Genomic DNA, 15,325 nt, shown 5'->3' with positions numbered 1-15,325 from the left:
CACATGCAGGACAGGTGGGAGAAAATGCAATGTGATGTGAACCCATTTCATTTGGTCTCAAGCAAACTCAGTAGCAAAGCTGATGGGAGCTTGCTGTTTCATTGTCCTTATTACCTCAGAGCTAGTAGGACAGAAAGGCATTGAAGGCAGAAGTGCAGAGGGAAAAAAAAAAGAATGATGGGAACAGTGCCTAAAAACAGGCAAGGGCGTTTTTTGACAGTCAGAATTGGCTCCGATTTTACCTGTGTGGGTGGACTGGCAGAACCTGGTATGAACTGCCCCCTGCTGCCTGACATGGAGAAGTACACCTAAACAACCTGGAGTCCTTTGGTGAATGGAAAATGAGGGGTGATGTCATGCAATCTCTGGGTTCCCATGGACATCTCAGGTCCCTTAGATCCTCTTCACCCTGATGATGAAGGGAGGGGTAAGGTGGAGACAGTTCTTAGAAAAAGTGCTCTTTTTTGGATTTGGACAGTTTGCTCATTTAGTCTACCTGCAGCCTTGTGTTTCAAAGCGTGGTCCATGATCTATCAGTATCACCCCAACTTCTTAGAATTTCAGACTCTCAGACCCCCCACATCAATCCACTGAACGTGCCCTGACAGGAGTTTAATCCTGGAGAAGGTCCACCATTCCCTAAGGTTCAGATCGAATTGGATGGGAGCCATGAGTGAGCACAACTTTTAGATCACGATTGCTGGTGATGCAGTGGGTTAAAGCACAGCACTAAGTAGCTAAAGCCACTTCAGTGTGAGTTCGATTCCTGCCCTGGAGGTGATCTGTCTGTTCTGCTCCCCACTTTGTTCTCTGGTGAATCCTCTCACCGCACCTGCACTTCTGGCCTATACCCCAGTTCTATATGCATAAATGAAATCTTTTAAAAAACCACGACTGCTTACATCCTTCCCTTCTTCAGTATTTTCCTAGTCTTCACCTATCACAGCTTCTTTAACTCACCATATTTCAACCAACTTGCTATATTTCAGCACTGACCAGCTTTGGCCCAGCAGCGTCTTTCCACATCAGACAGTATGTGACAGGTGTGGATGTCCCTGTCAGCCTCTGTCTCCCATCATCCTTGTTTGCTCGTCTTCTCTCTGCCCCCTCACACCGCTACAGTTACTGTTTTAAGAGTAGTGACTTGACCCTTCAGGATTGAACCACCCTGTGGCTTTGTCAATCTGTTGCTAACCCAGAGTGTTCTTTTCTGCGCCAGGTCAGGGAAGAATGCCGGCTCCTGAACGCCCCACCTGTTCCACCCCGAAGCGCAAAGCCTTTGTCCACAAGTCCCTCCATCCCTCCTCGCACTGTCAAGCCAACGCGGCAGCAGACTCGCTCTCCCAGCCCCACCTTGTCCTACTATTCTTCAGGGCTGCACGACATGTAAGTCTTCCTGCCAGGGAGCCCCTCAACACGACTCTTCTCATCAGTCAGGTCACGGGTTCTTGAGAAGTCTAAGTGTAGCTGTGATCCAGGCCACTAGTGGGAAAAGAATTATTTTTTTTCCCATACTTTTGCCTGAAAGCATGATGGAAGCCTGCTGAGGTAGGGTGGAAGAGCCAGCATCCTCGTACCATACAGTCTTAGGCTGATACAGTGCCTTGGTGATTAAGGCCAACTGGATTCTCTTAGAAGTGTCCCATTGACCACATCATTCTCACACACCAGCGTCAACTTCTCTCCACTCTGACTTGAACCAACGCAACTATGCAGACAGCACCTTCAGCAGGGGCTAGAATTGAAGGATCCTATGGGCATCGCGCTGGACGTCCCCAGGGGACCCTTGCCCTGGGGCGTCGTTCACTTCTTCCACACTGTGAGCATATTCTTTCACAGTGCAGCTCATCCCCTGGTTGGCAAAGCCAGCTACTGTTTGTACAGATCTTCCATGATATCGAACTGAAGTTCATCTGCATGTAACTTTCTGTTTCTCATGTCTGGAAAAACAAATATAAATCACACTCCAACCCTCTTTGTCCACCTCTGAAAATTTGAAGTCAGCATTGCTCTAAGTCTTCTCTTCAAAAAACAGCAGCAACTCCACCAGCTTTGTCTGCTGTGTCCCCTGATGTCTCCCTACTTTTGAGTACACACTCATCACTGTCCCTCTTAAAATACTGCCTCAGAACTAAATAGGGTTTTTATTGCTTAAAGGGGTCTCCTTACAGGTGTTTTTATTGTTGTTCTCTGGCCATTAAAATCCTTGTTCAAGTTACACAATTGTACAGAAACCAAGGCAAGCATTAGCATTTTCATTGAGGCATTTCTGTCCACCTCCACCTCCAGTGTTTAAACGGAAAGAGTCAGGTGTCGGTGATATTGCAGAAGTGGCAAGTGTGAGACACCCCCTCCCCTGCCTGTGCAGACATCACTGAACCCTCATAGCTTGCTGGTGAAAAACCAAACGTGAAATGAATTTTTCTCTTCATAAAGATCCAAAGATCCAGTCATTCACCAGCAAGGATTTTTTTTTATATAGTTAAAATACATCTATAGATAAATTTGCCATTGGCTCTGTAGCATTTTGAAGCATTTTGTACATATCCATAATTAGAAATACATTTTCATAATTTACTATATTTAAATATAGTAACTTTTACTATATTATAACGTTACTTAGTAATTTATTTAAGTAATTTTAGGATTTAAAGAATGACTTAATTACTTGTTAAATTTAGTAATTTAATGTTTTAAACCCAATGAAGTTAGCAAGTACTTTGTAGAATTCATGGTATGAAATTTATTTTTTCCCCCTAACTATATTTTTCTGCTGGGAAGGGACATTTATGGCATGAAAAAAGCTTTGGGATCTGGCCCATTTTTTCCTCTTGACTCATCTCTCTTTCTGTGTTTGCCTTTAAGCAGCGTCACTAAAAGCGATCCAAGCCCTTCTGAAAATGCTCCTGTGTCCTGCTACCCGTGCAACCGAGTGAAAACTGAGTCTGTGGACCTAAAATCCCCGTTTGGAAGTCCCTCTGCTGAAGCACTCTCCTCCAGGCTCTCATGGCCTAACCACTGTTTGGGAGCCTCAGAGAGCCAGACTAGGAGTGACTTCCTGCTGGAGCCCAGCAGGAGTTATAGTTATCCCAGACAGAAGCCACCAGGTACACCAAAGAGAAACTGCCCAGCACCTTGTGAGCTTGATGGCTGTGAACCCCCGGCCAGTCCACCCTGCTCCATCACTGCAGAAGCTAGTAACAGCGTTGTTGGTTGCCCCAAGTCAGCCAGCTATTCTCTGGAGAGCACAGATGAGAAAACTCTTGCAGCTGGCACAACAAAGCAGAGTATATCATGCCCTGCCTTACCCCCCAGGGCACCAAAACCAGTAGAAGAGAAAGCCACCTCTGAAACTTCTCCTTTGCCTCTGAAAATCGATGGTGCTGAGGAAGACCCCAAGTCTGGGTCACCAGACCCCCCTGAGGACCAGTTCTTTGTCAAAAAGGGCATGCAGGACATCTTCTCTGTCTCCTACCCTTTCTCATCTCCACTCCATCTCCAGCTGGCCCCCAGGTCCTGTGGAGATGGCTCCCCCTGGCAGCCACCCGCTGACTTGTCGGGACTTTCTATAGAAGAAGTGTCCAAGTCGTTAAGGTTTATCGGTCTGTCTGAAGACGTCATATCATTCTTTGTTACTGAAAAGATTGATGGGAATTTGCTTGTTCAACTAACAGAAGAAATCCTCTCAGAGGATTTCAAATTGAGCAAACTGCAGGTGAAGAAAATAATGCAATTCATTAATGGCTGGAGGCCCAAAATATAGCCAAATAACCCCGGCTAGTATTGAACAAACTGGTAAGTTTGCGTGCTAGTAAAGGTGGGCTGGGACACAATTTCATGGGGTTTTTTTTTTTGTCTTGGTTCTTTTTGCACTAAAAACCTTCTCTGTAAATAGGGATAAGAGAAATTCTCACTATGCAGATTACGCTTTTAAATGGTGAACAGGCTATTTTGTACATCAATAAAATGCTGTACAGAACACGTGGAGGTGTGCCTTGTACGTCACTCAACACTCAACAGCTGCTAAAAGACAAAAGGCATGTTCAGAGAAATAATTTCTTGTCCAAGTAGGTTCATGCAAGAAGGTGTGATATTTATTTCAAAATAGCCAAAGCTGAAAGACATAAGAACCTTTAAAAAACAGTTTTGAACAATAATTCCCTCCTTGGAGGGAATTGATTTTAAACAACTCTGTTCTGTGCTCTGTCGTTTGGATTGCTTAATGCTAATTGTTTTATGACTCTTGTGCCTGAAATTGTTAGTGATATGAAATGACACTTTAATGTTATGTGCTGGTGGGGATCTTTTCATAAAAAGGCGTTCTCCAAAAGTCATGTCGATAGAAGATATATGATGTTCTTAGAAATAATACAATCATGACCACAGTAATTTATCTGTAACTGCTGCTAATTTTATTGAGCAGAGAAAATAAAACATATATATATATATATACACATATATACACAATGAAAATGTATATGTTTTAAAACATTGAGTCTGATATTTTAGATAATATCAGTTCACGTTCAAATATCCATTGAGATTTGGGGCCATTAACTAAGTTGACTCTCTTAGGAAGAGTACATAGAAATAATTCCAAAGATCCTCAATCCTCCCTCCACCCCGAAGCTCACTCTCACTAGACTGCATTCCAGAAAGCCTGGAGCAAGTCAGTGGAGACTGGAGAATTAAGTTTGATTTTAATCCCACATGGGTCTGCATTTTGCTTGTAATATTCCTATGCTGATGTCTGGAGAAATGAAAGTTTCTGTCAAGGATATTCTTGGGTTGAGGGTCTTCTTTTCCTGGTGACTGATAGCAAGAGGTCTGAAGAGGATTTCTGAAAATGAGCAAGGTGTTCTCTATGTGTCCGGTGCTTTAGAAGAACTCAGAAATCAGGTCATCTGTTACTGTATGTGGGATGTCTGTTGAATAATGTTTAAAGTATTGGTAAGTACTTGTTTAGATCATTAACCTCTTCTTTCCTCTCTTCCAAAGGAAATGCATTACTCTCATTCTTTTATTCCAAGACTTTCGGGATAGTATTCTGGCAGTTTTAGCCAAAGTGATTCAGTATTCCAAAGTACAATAGCAGCATCATTCTTGACTTTTTGAAGGAACATAAATCTTAGAGAAGTTTTATTCTCAGAATGAGATTTGATCCTCAACTCCATCCCCCTAACCCCCATACGTTGCCCGTCCCCGCCCTTCTTTCCTGGATTCTGGATGTACATAAACCAAGTGTCGTTGTGATTTGTAGGATTAGCTTATATTGTAATATCTGCCCTTTCTGCTCACCGAGATAAAATGGAATACAAGACCCACTAGTCTTATTTTGCAGACCTGTGCAATGTATATATTTCTTGGCATTAAAAAGATCATTTTAATCCATCTCATGATATAGAATTGAGGCGAATTGATACCTCGTCTCATTTTCCATCTTACATCTCTTAAACACACACACATACAAATACAGCATTTTCTCCCTTAACTTGCCTCCCAAAATGTAAATACTGCACTCTAGGTAAAAAGTACCTCATAAAGAGTATACTTTTCACTGGAGCACCTCTTCTCAAGTCACCAGCCAGGCTATGTACAAATGGCCAGTCCTCACCCCACCTGACAGCCGGCCGTTTGGTTACATTTATGTCTAGAGAGTAAGGAGCAACTCCAACAGTAACCTTAAACCTCCCAGAACTGAAAATAAAAACACTCAGATGTGGTTGAAAAGTTGCACGTTTTCTTTGGCAAATCCATGCTGAGCCCATCTTAACACACTTAGCCCTCGCACACATTCTCAAATTCAGGATGGACAAATAGAGTTGATGTGGGGTTACTGTGAAAGTCACACCACATAACCACATAAACTTGACCTTTGGATTGCTCTTTTGTGAGACCTTTACACAAAATAGATTCTGGTTTCTGTTTCTGGCATATTTGTATCACGTTTATAGTGATTGGTAATGTGTAGAGACTTGAGAGCAAGAACCACAGCCTGTTTCAGAGTCAGCATCCACTGGCCACTTTTGATGTGCCATGCACTGTGGTAGGTAACTCAGTGAAAACATAGTGGGCCTGCCCTCGTGCAGCTCATGATGTTTAATTTTAAAATCACAGTTGCTGAACTGTGACGCGTTTGTCAGAGGCATGAAGTTCTTTGAGCAGTTGGATGTATGGAGAGTTAAGAGTGTCTTGAAAGAACCCACAGAAGGAAGAAATGGCAATCTCTATTAAAGAGTATGAAATACGCACCACAAGACCATCAAAAATTGAGATGTTTTAGAGATTAAAAAAAAAAAAGGAACACTGACTCCAGCTGACTAGTATTCTCTTTTACTGACTTGGGACTCTTAAATTGCATTAAATGTCCCCTGGCCCCAGGCTGACCAGTCAGCCTGATGGCTGGTCTGCAGAGGACAAGCTCCCTGGCTAGCCAAGGCCGCACAGGCGGAGAGCTCTGAGAGAAAGAACAGCCCTTCCCTTCTGAGAGCTTCAGTTTTACAGTGAAAAACTGAGACTAGAGATGGCTGCCAACAGAACCCTTTCCAACCAACCAGGTCAAGACTGAGTACGTTCCCTGAAGTCTGTGCAATGGCCGTGGTGCTTTGGAGAAAAGTATCTGTCCGAACAGGACTCTTTCTTTGGGCCCTTAAATTTGGGCAAAATAATCCCTATCAGAAAAGAAAATCAGCAATAAACCAAACTACGCAGCTAACATACAAGATGGCCCTAACTCTGGGAGGGAGAGCTCAAATACAATCAATTCCTTTTCAGAACTTCATGAAAACACTTGCATGTTCTGTCTTTAAACTGAGCTGCTCATTTTATGAACTGTGAAATTTACATTTATACTCTTTCAACCCACATATACCATTCAAGTTTGTAAAGTTATAGCAAGTTGCCCATTCAATTCAATTGCAGTGTTTATTATTGTCTCATGCAGAAATAAACAATCTTATGAGAAATATTATGACAGTTCGTTCCAGCTTTTTTCAGACACAGCACAAATACCCTCTACTCACATTCTAGAACCACCTGCATCCACACAGCTCCAGTGTGGTGGGGGACAGGTGTGGATGGATGGAGGGTCCTTCATTTGTCAGACATTCTGTATAACAACTCACTCCTCATCATGCCTAAAAAGATTAACATTTCAGATAACTGGAAAGTGAAGTGAACATTGTGAATGGTTCAAAGTGAACTTTAAGTGTGGTCCACTCGAAAAGTTAAATCTGTTTGTTGGACACACCAGACTTTCAAAAGTGATGCCCACTGAATCAATTCCCATTTGTCTCCTTAGTCATACAAGGCCCTGGGCATGAGCGCAAGAAGAGCAGATGCCCAAGGGTGTGAATGATGGAAAGTGAGGCGCTTGCAGTAAGGGGGTGCAGTGGTGTGGACTTATGGCCACTTCTTGTTAAATCAGATTGTTTAGTCTTGAAAACTAAGTGTTTTAAAATGTGTCTCATCGTAGAAGCCAGAAATGGGTAAATGTGGTTTCAGTTCCAACTATATATAAATATCTTCTGTAATTTTGCTGCTTTGTCTAATTTTTAGGCTATGAGTTTTGTAATGAACTGATCAAATTATGAATTCCCTTTGTTTACAGTCTTGTGTAGTAGGGCTCAGATAATTTCTTAACGATAAACCTGTCTCATGTCAGTTTTCATTTAAAATATGGTTTAAGCTACTCCGATTGAATTCAAGTAATTAAAAATTAAGGGTGTTTTCCTTGACTTAAATGGAAATGGTGTAGTCTTTTCAAAGAATTTTGTAAACCTTAGGGTCTCTTTGCTTGGAAAACCGGGGTGGCACTTCCAGTTAACAGTTGATTTCTTTACAGAGCATTATCTCATGGGCCCAATGTGTACCTCAAGATAAATGATATGTTATGTCTAAGAAAATTCATTGTTGATTTCAATGGTTCAGATATGTCCATAAATAAAGGAGATTTTAAAAGCTGTTGTTCTTGCGGTGTTCGTTAGTGAGCCAGACCTAGTACATATCCTGCTAGAACCTTTTTCCTCTCCCTCATTAAGAAATAGAGAAATTGAGGGTTTGTGGATTTTTTTTTTAAGGCCATACAAAACTTTTATTACTTTACACTGGGAGGTAGGCCCGTTAGGGAAGCTCAGAGTCCATGACAGCCAGAACCAATCACTTCAAGGTGGACGTTCACTGTGGGACGCTTGGGAGAAGCACAGTCCTCGGAGACAACCTTCCTGGGGCCCAGACACCCCTGCCTAAGGTAGGGTCTGGTGGGAGCACCAGGCCCAGGCTCCCCAGGGGCCTCTGGCAGGTGGATCTGGGTCTGGCAGAGGGTGGAGGGCTCTGGGCGAAAGGCAACTTAGGATGTGATTCCTTTTTTTTTTTTTTTAATATTTATTTATGCATACAGAACTGGGGTACAGGCCAGAAGCACCGGGTGGTGAGAGGATTTACCAGAGGCACAGTGGGGAGCAGCGGGAGGGTCAGGAGAGGTCTGCTGCACCATCTGGGCCATCTCCCGGCCCCTAATTTGCACTGAGGGGGCTGCAGCTAGCTTGCAGTACTGTGCTTGAACTTCTGTGCCACCAAGGAGTGCTATGAAGTAATTTTTAATGCTGCCAATGCACTTTGTATCAAGGGGTAGAAACAATGGCTACCCCTTTCTACAGAAGTACTGGGATCTAGATAACCGAGGACATTCATAGGGAATCCAGTGCCTGTGTAGTCAAGAATTAAAAGACAAATGTAGATGAATCGTAAACTGTAAAATTAACACTTCATAAGGAGAAAAGAATACTGCAAACTCGTGTTTCTGGCATGGATCCAGTTGTTATCACCAGAACTAGCATGAACAGTGAGGAGAAATACTGGGGGAAGACTAGAAAAGTTACCAGCATTTCAGCACGCTATGGCATCACGGTCACACACGGAGAAGGTGATGAGTAGTGGACAGAAGTTGCTTAGGAGATTCTATTGTGCTCCAATTGGCATGAAATAGTTTCCCAAGATTTTTTTTAGAGATTTATTTATTGATGCATACAGAACTGGGGTACAGGCCAGAGGTACAGGGGTGGTGACAGCTTTCACCAGAGGCAGAGTGGGGAGCAGAACAGGCCGACTGACGAAGTACACTGCTGAGGGGAGCAGCGGGCGGGCCAGGAGAGGTCTGCCACGTTATGAGGGTCACCTCCGGGATGGGTCTCGAACTCATGCTGAAGTGGCTTTATCTTCGTAGTGCTGTGCTTTAACCTGCTGTGCGCCAGGGAGGGCTCAGCTTCCCAACATTCTATACCTGAAATCTTCCTGTCTTCTACTGCCCAAATCATCCCTAAATCGCTCATTCCATCTTGAAGTCTTCAACCCTTCATCCCTCTTCATGAGGATGAGAACTGTGACTAATCCACTTCCCTGGATTTCAGAGATGTGCACTGGCAAAACTTTGACACAATTGACTAAAATGTCCAAAACTCTACCTCCGGATCCCGGAGGTATTCGTACTACAGATACCCTAGGACATTTGATGCCCTCAAATTGGAAAAGGCAAAGGAAATTTGAGTTTATAATCAACTGTCTTCCAAAATCTACATATCAGAAACTAGAAAAGCAAAACTATTGAAAAGGAACTTCCGTAGCCCTCCTTGGTGACCCAACGGGTTAGGATGCAGCACTGCAAGCTGGCAGCAGCGCTTCAGAGCAAGTTCGATCCCCAGCCCCAGAGGTGACCCACATGGCACAGCAGTGTACTTCCTCCATCTGCCTGTACTGCTCCCTACTCTGTCTCTGGTGAACCCTCTTACCATGCCTGTGCCCCACTTTTGTAAATAAATAAGTAAATCTTAAAAAAGAAAAAAAGAGGGCCCCTCCCTGGTGGCACAGCGGGTTAAAGCACTGCACTAAGAAGCTTAAGGCCACCTCCGCATGAGTTCGATCCCCACCTGCCCCGGAGGAGATCCACATCTCGCGGCAGACCTCTCCTGACCCCTCAGCAGTGTACTTTGTCGATCTGCCTGTTCTGCTCCCCGCTCTGTCTCTGGTGAATCCTCTCACCCTCCGCATCTCTGGCCTGTACCCAGTTCTGTATAAATAAATAAATCTTTAAAAAAGAAAAAAAAATGAACTTCCTGCTAAGATGCTGCCTCCCCCACCTGAGCTGGCCACCCCCTCAGCCCTACCAGCTACCATCCTCCATGCTGACTGGGCTTCACTTCTCCGTGCCTACAGCCTCTGTGCGTTGCCTCTCTGTCCCCTTGTAATGTAAGCTTTTTGGTATCAGGACTTCTGTCTTCGCTGGTATAGCTTCAAAAGTACATAGGACTCCAGGGTCTGCCACATGCGGCCCCATGGGGGACTTGTGGGGGCGCTAGTCTTTGCACACAGATCAGGAAGCAGCCGCCATCAAGGGAATGACGTCATAAAATCATAAATCCTCTGAGGAAAATAAAAGAAAGGTGAACTGCTTTGAGAGCTCAGGTAGATCTTGCCACTTGCCAGTGAGTAAATTTTTCTTCAGTAAACCGATGACTTCCAACTTTTTATTATATATAAAATGAACTGAAAAGGATCTGTGTGATCTCATGACTCAAATTTTGGCTCTGAAAGACAGGTATTTGAAGAGTAGTAGATGAGATTAAATGGGTTGCAAGTGACCTCAGGAAGACAGGCTGTGGAGGGTGGAGATAAGCCCCTGTTTCTCAGTGTTCAGGAGCACAGTTGGACAGGAAACTGCAAGCCTAGGGAACACCGACAGGTCACAGCAGGTTGGAACCAGCCGAAACCTTCGAAATGGTCTACTCCAACCTCTAGACTTTATAGGAAACCTGAAGAGGGTATGTGACTTTACTCAAACACTATAGTTTGTGACAGAATCAGACCTAGAAATAAAATGTCCTGGTTCCCCATTTTCTGCTCTTCCATTACAACACTGCCTCCCAATTTCCAGGCCTTTTAACTTTTTTTTTTTTTAAGATTTATTTATTTATGCATACAGAACTAGGGTATAGGCCAGAGGTGCAGGGGCAATGAGAGAATTCACCAGAGACAGAGTGGGGAGCAGAACAGGCCGACTGGTGAAGTACACTGCTGAGGGGAGCAGCGGGTGTGTCAGGAGAGGTGTGCTGTGCCATGTGGGTCACCACCAGGGCAGGCGGGGATCGAACCCATGCTGAGGTGGCTTTAGCTTCGTAGTGCTGTGCTTTAACCCGCTGCGCCACGGGAAGGCGCCTTTTAACTTTTAAGAATAGCATATAGTGGTTTCTTAACTTCTCTTTCTTCTAAACCTAAAAACAATAGTAGACAATCTTGAACTGATGTTCCGTAGTTAGTAGATAGAAATCTAGAGAAATCTCAGCTGATTATAAAAGAAGGATCAGAGCATGTCTCCTGCTTCTAGATCAAAATGGATGACTCACTGGAGGTGCTAAATGAGATGAGTTGCTCACATCTTTCACTCCCCTATATCCAGGGGAGGAGGCCTTTGAAGTTTACTGAGCCTTCTTAGGGAAGCAACTGCAGTACTAAACACGGCCACAGGGTGTCAGCCTTTTCTAACCAGCTCATAACCACCCAAGTATTGTTCTAGGAAGACATGCTATGGTGAGTGAAAGATTAGGAAAGAGCACAAATTTAAATCCAGCTTTATTGAAAGTCTCTCTACCTGTTCTCATTAGTCACTCTTCCGCTTTCCTTAGTTAGCCAAAGGCCTTTGAACCCTGAGGTTATGGAAACAAACCGTAGGGCACTGTATAGTTTTTCCAAGCCGGATACCACAGGGATATAGAGTAGAGGAAGTTTTAAAGTATAAAATTGATCTGTCAAATTACTTGTCCCTTCTTGGCTGTGAGTCTCTAGAATTTTGAAAGCGAATAGCCCAAATCAGAAGCTCTTGTGTAAAAATAGTTCTCTACCTTTTTAATTGCATCGATTGATTTGTTTTTAAGTTTGATTGATTTATGTATATAGGAACTGGGGTATAGGCCAGAGATGCAAGGGTTAAGAGCATTCACCCACAGAGTGGGGCGCCGAACAGGCAGATAGACTGAAATACACTGCTGAGGGGAGCAGCGGGCGGGTCAGAAGAGGTCTGCCTCGCCATGAAGGTCTCCTCCCTGGCAGGAGATCAAACTTATGCTGCAGTGACTGGCAGTGGCTGGTGATAGCTTGACAGAGCTGTATTTTTAACCCTGTGCCAACAGGGAGACCCTGCGCCACCAGGGAGACCCTGCATTGATTGATTTCGAGCTACAAAACTTTACTCAAACAGAAACAAAAGCAACCAAGTATAATTATACTACCACTGATTTTCAAGTTAGGATTGGAAAGCACATCTCTTTCAACCAGCCTCACCTTAAACTCAAACCATGAAATCTATTTGATTGATCCTAGAAGAAAGAAAAGAGAAATCCTAACAAAGAGAATGTCAAATTTCAGTTTTCGCATAAAAATGTTTATGCTTCATCCTTTTCCTTTTACGACTCTCAGTCGCACAATTATTGACAAAATAAAGTCTCTTTTCCGATTCAACTTTTAAGAGGATGACTGGTTTTTTACAATTTCAGTAAACTAGCAACAATCTCAGCTTTAGTTTCGATTGCCATCTTAAACCCGCGTCGTTGCCAATAAAAGTTTCCCAATAACCTTAGTTCTTTTTATCCCATTTAAATGATTTGTGAATAAGAGTCATGAGAATTGTGGTAGTTCTGAGAGTGGACTCCAGGTCATGAAATACTGTCTTTCACATTTTAAAATAGTCTGTTCGCCTGGTTTTATGTTTCTTCTTATGTTACTCTTGTCACCAGAGACAAGAGTGGGGAGCAGACCAGGCAGATAACACTGAAATACACTGGTGAGGGGAGCAGCGGGCAAGACGGGAGAGGTCTGCTGTGCCATGTGGGTTACCTCCAGCATGGGGATCGAATTTGTGCTGCAGTGGCTACAGACAACTTTATAGTGCTCAACTTTAGTCCCTTGCACTGCAAGGAAGGGCCTCCTGGTTATATGTTTCTTCTTATGTTACTCTTATTCTACATATGACAGCCCTCATTTTTAGTTTCTGGCCTAAAATACTGTGACCCACGAGTAAGTAATTCACCAGTAGTTTATTTGAGAGGTTAAATAACCCAACTAACATCTTTTTTCTCCATTCACATCCACTCACAAACATTTTGTTTATTTCCATCTTGGTTATGGAGAAAACACAGCAATTAACACAGGTTCTGATTATCTCCTTAAGATCCTTCTCTCAGTCCTTTGGATGTGTACCAAGGAGTGAAAATACTAGCTCACATCATGGCTGTACCAATTTACACACCCACTAACGGCGTAAAAATTTTCCCTATTCTTCACCTCCTCCTGGCCATTAGTTATCTCATATATTTGATCCCATTCTCTCTCAAGTTTACCTTCTGACCTAGCTCAGATGTTCTGGCCACAGTCTCCTAGGACTTTTCAAATCTTTATCCAACTTAACTCAGCGTTTTTACATTTCCTTGTACACCTATTTGCTGTCTGACGCTTTCTCCAGTTAGCTCATTAGGATGCTTTAAAAAGTTCTCTAGGGTTCTCCCTGGTGGCGAACGGGTTGAAGCGCAGCATTATGAAGCTCCTCGAAGCCACTGCAGCACAAGTTCCATCTCCAGCGGACCAGGGAGCTGACCCACGTGGCGCGGCAGACCTCTCCTGACCTGCCCGCTGCTCCCCTTAGCAGTGTACTTTGTCAGTCTGCCTATTCAGCTCCCCACTCTGTCTCTGGTGAATCCTCTCACTGCCCCTGCACATCTGGCCTGTACCCCAGTTCTGTAAGCATAAATAAATAAATATTAAAAAAAAAAAAAAACACGTTCTCTATCCTGATTTTCATTAAGATGTTCTTTTGTGGCCAGAGATACAGCACTGGAGTGACGGGATTGACCTCACAGGCAGCTGGCGGAGGCTAGTAGTGAGCACTATAGGTTTGTTCATTGAAGTAATTTCAAAAAGTGTCACGGTTCTCAAGCAGAAAAAAAAAAATGTATTTTGCATGGCATCAACAGAAATGCTCAAACGTAGGTGACTCCATTAAAAACATGTGGTACTATAAACAATGGAATATTACTCAGCGATCAAAAAAAATAAGCTCATGCCTTTTGCCACAACATGGCTTATTTCATGCTTTGTATAATAAGCCAGAAAGAAAAAGAAAAATCCTGGATGGTTTCACTCATAGCAGGAGCATGAAGGACCATGGGGAAAAAATAAAAATAGTGAACAACTATATAACAGAGACATTTTACGGGGGTGGAGTGGGGAATGGGATCAAAAAACAGGGAGTGGGGAGGGAAAGTGCCACCATGATGGCACACGGTGATTTGGTGATGGGAAGCCCACGGGGATTACAACTGAGGTGGAGAAGACACAAAAGGACGTAAAAATAAACTTATATTATTTTTTAAAATGTCTATTCAATACCAAATGCACAAAGGCCAAAGACAGGTTTAAAATTACATCTAGTATTGATAAAATATTTATCAGCTAGCCCCACCCTCTGGCAGGCTCCGGAGATATTTAACCAGGGGCAATGTGTCTCCTTTGCTCCTCAGCTGGCCTACACTCAAGATCAGAGGCTCAGCCCTGACCACGGGGCCCTGCTGGGACCCCGGGCTCACCTCCTGCGAGTCATGCCCACCTGGATGCACAGCATCTGGCTAGGCAGCAGCTCCCGCAAGGCACGACTGAAGATGTGGAAATGGGCACTTCCTGTCTCCTCCGCTGCTTCTTCTGCCAGCACCACTTTAAAGGCTCTGTGTGCAGCTTCCCCATCAATGTGAGCTACAGATGTGCTTTCTTCCAGTCCCAGGTGTCCTGCAGGTGGCACATATGCCAGAGACAAATGTTCTCTCATAGTCTAACTCCCAGAGGAGAACAAAGAAATGGGCCCCATAACATATTACAGATCTCTTCATTACTGTACCTCAGCTGCACAAATGCCCAGAAAAAACTTTACCATCCCATGCAAAGTGCACAATTGGACCTTTGCACGTCATTGAGTCCTTTCTGGCAGGGTTGTGCTGAGAGAGGGTGAAAGTAGCTTCATGCCTTTGAGTCCGCTGTTCTAGATCAAAATTATGCTCCTTAATATCTGTGTGATTATGGCTTCATTTTCTTTTCTATAAAATGGAAAGAATGATAACTACCTCTTAGAGTGGTAATGAAAATTGAACTATTTGACATATGTGAAGATCCTAGGCTACTTTGTGTAAGGAAGACTTGATGCTGTTTTGAAATAGCATTAACTCCTTTTGAAATAAAGGGCAGAAGGTGCCAGTGGGATATGTATGTAGGCTTTCTACCCCTTTACTCACTC

At 43.6% G+C, this 15,325-nt stretch overlaps 1 protein-coding gene across 2 annotated transcripts in view; it reads left to right on the top strand.

Moving 5' to 3' along the window:
* The window catches only part of GAREM (GRB2 associated, regulator of MAPK1), a 165,209-nt gene extending 161,068 nt beyond the window's left edge, over positions 1–4,141 (top strand). Inside the window, exons 5-6 of one of the 2 annotated variants that reach the window (XM_004683820.1) lie at positions 1,220–1,386; positions 2,869–4,141. In XM_004683820.1, coding sequence (XP_004683877.1) covers positions 1,220–1,386; positions 2,869–3,763 — 1,062 coding nt within the window. In that variant the 3' untranslated portion in view covers positions 3,764–4,141. Of the gene's footprint in view, positions 1–1,219; positions 1,387–2,865 lie in introns of both variants that reach the window. The other variant, XM_004683819.1, reaches the window with a different exon arrangement.
* Positions 4,142–15,325: the final 11,184 nt, after the last annotated feature.

The sequence above is a fragment of the Condylura cristata genome, unplaced genomic scaffold, assembly GCF_000260355.1.
Source record: "Condylura cristata isolate star-nosed mole 26May11 unplaced genomic scaffold, ConCri1.0 scaffold00016, whole genome shotgun sequence".
NCBI lineage: Eukaryota > Metazoa > Chordata > Mammalia > Eulipotyphla > Talpidae > Condylura > Condylura cristata.
Note: the sequence above shows the minus strand (reverse complement) of the source record. Positions and strands in the feature narration are given on the sequence as shown.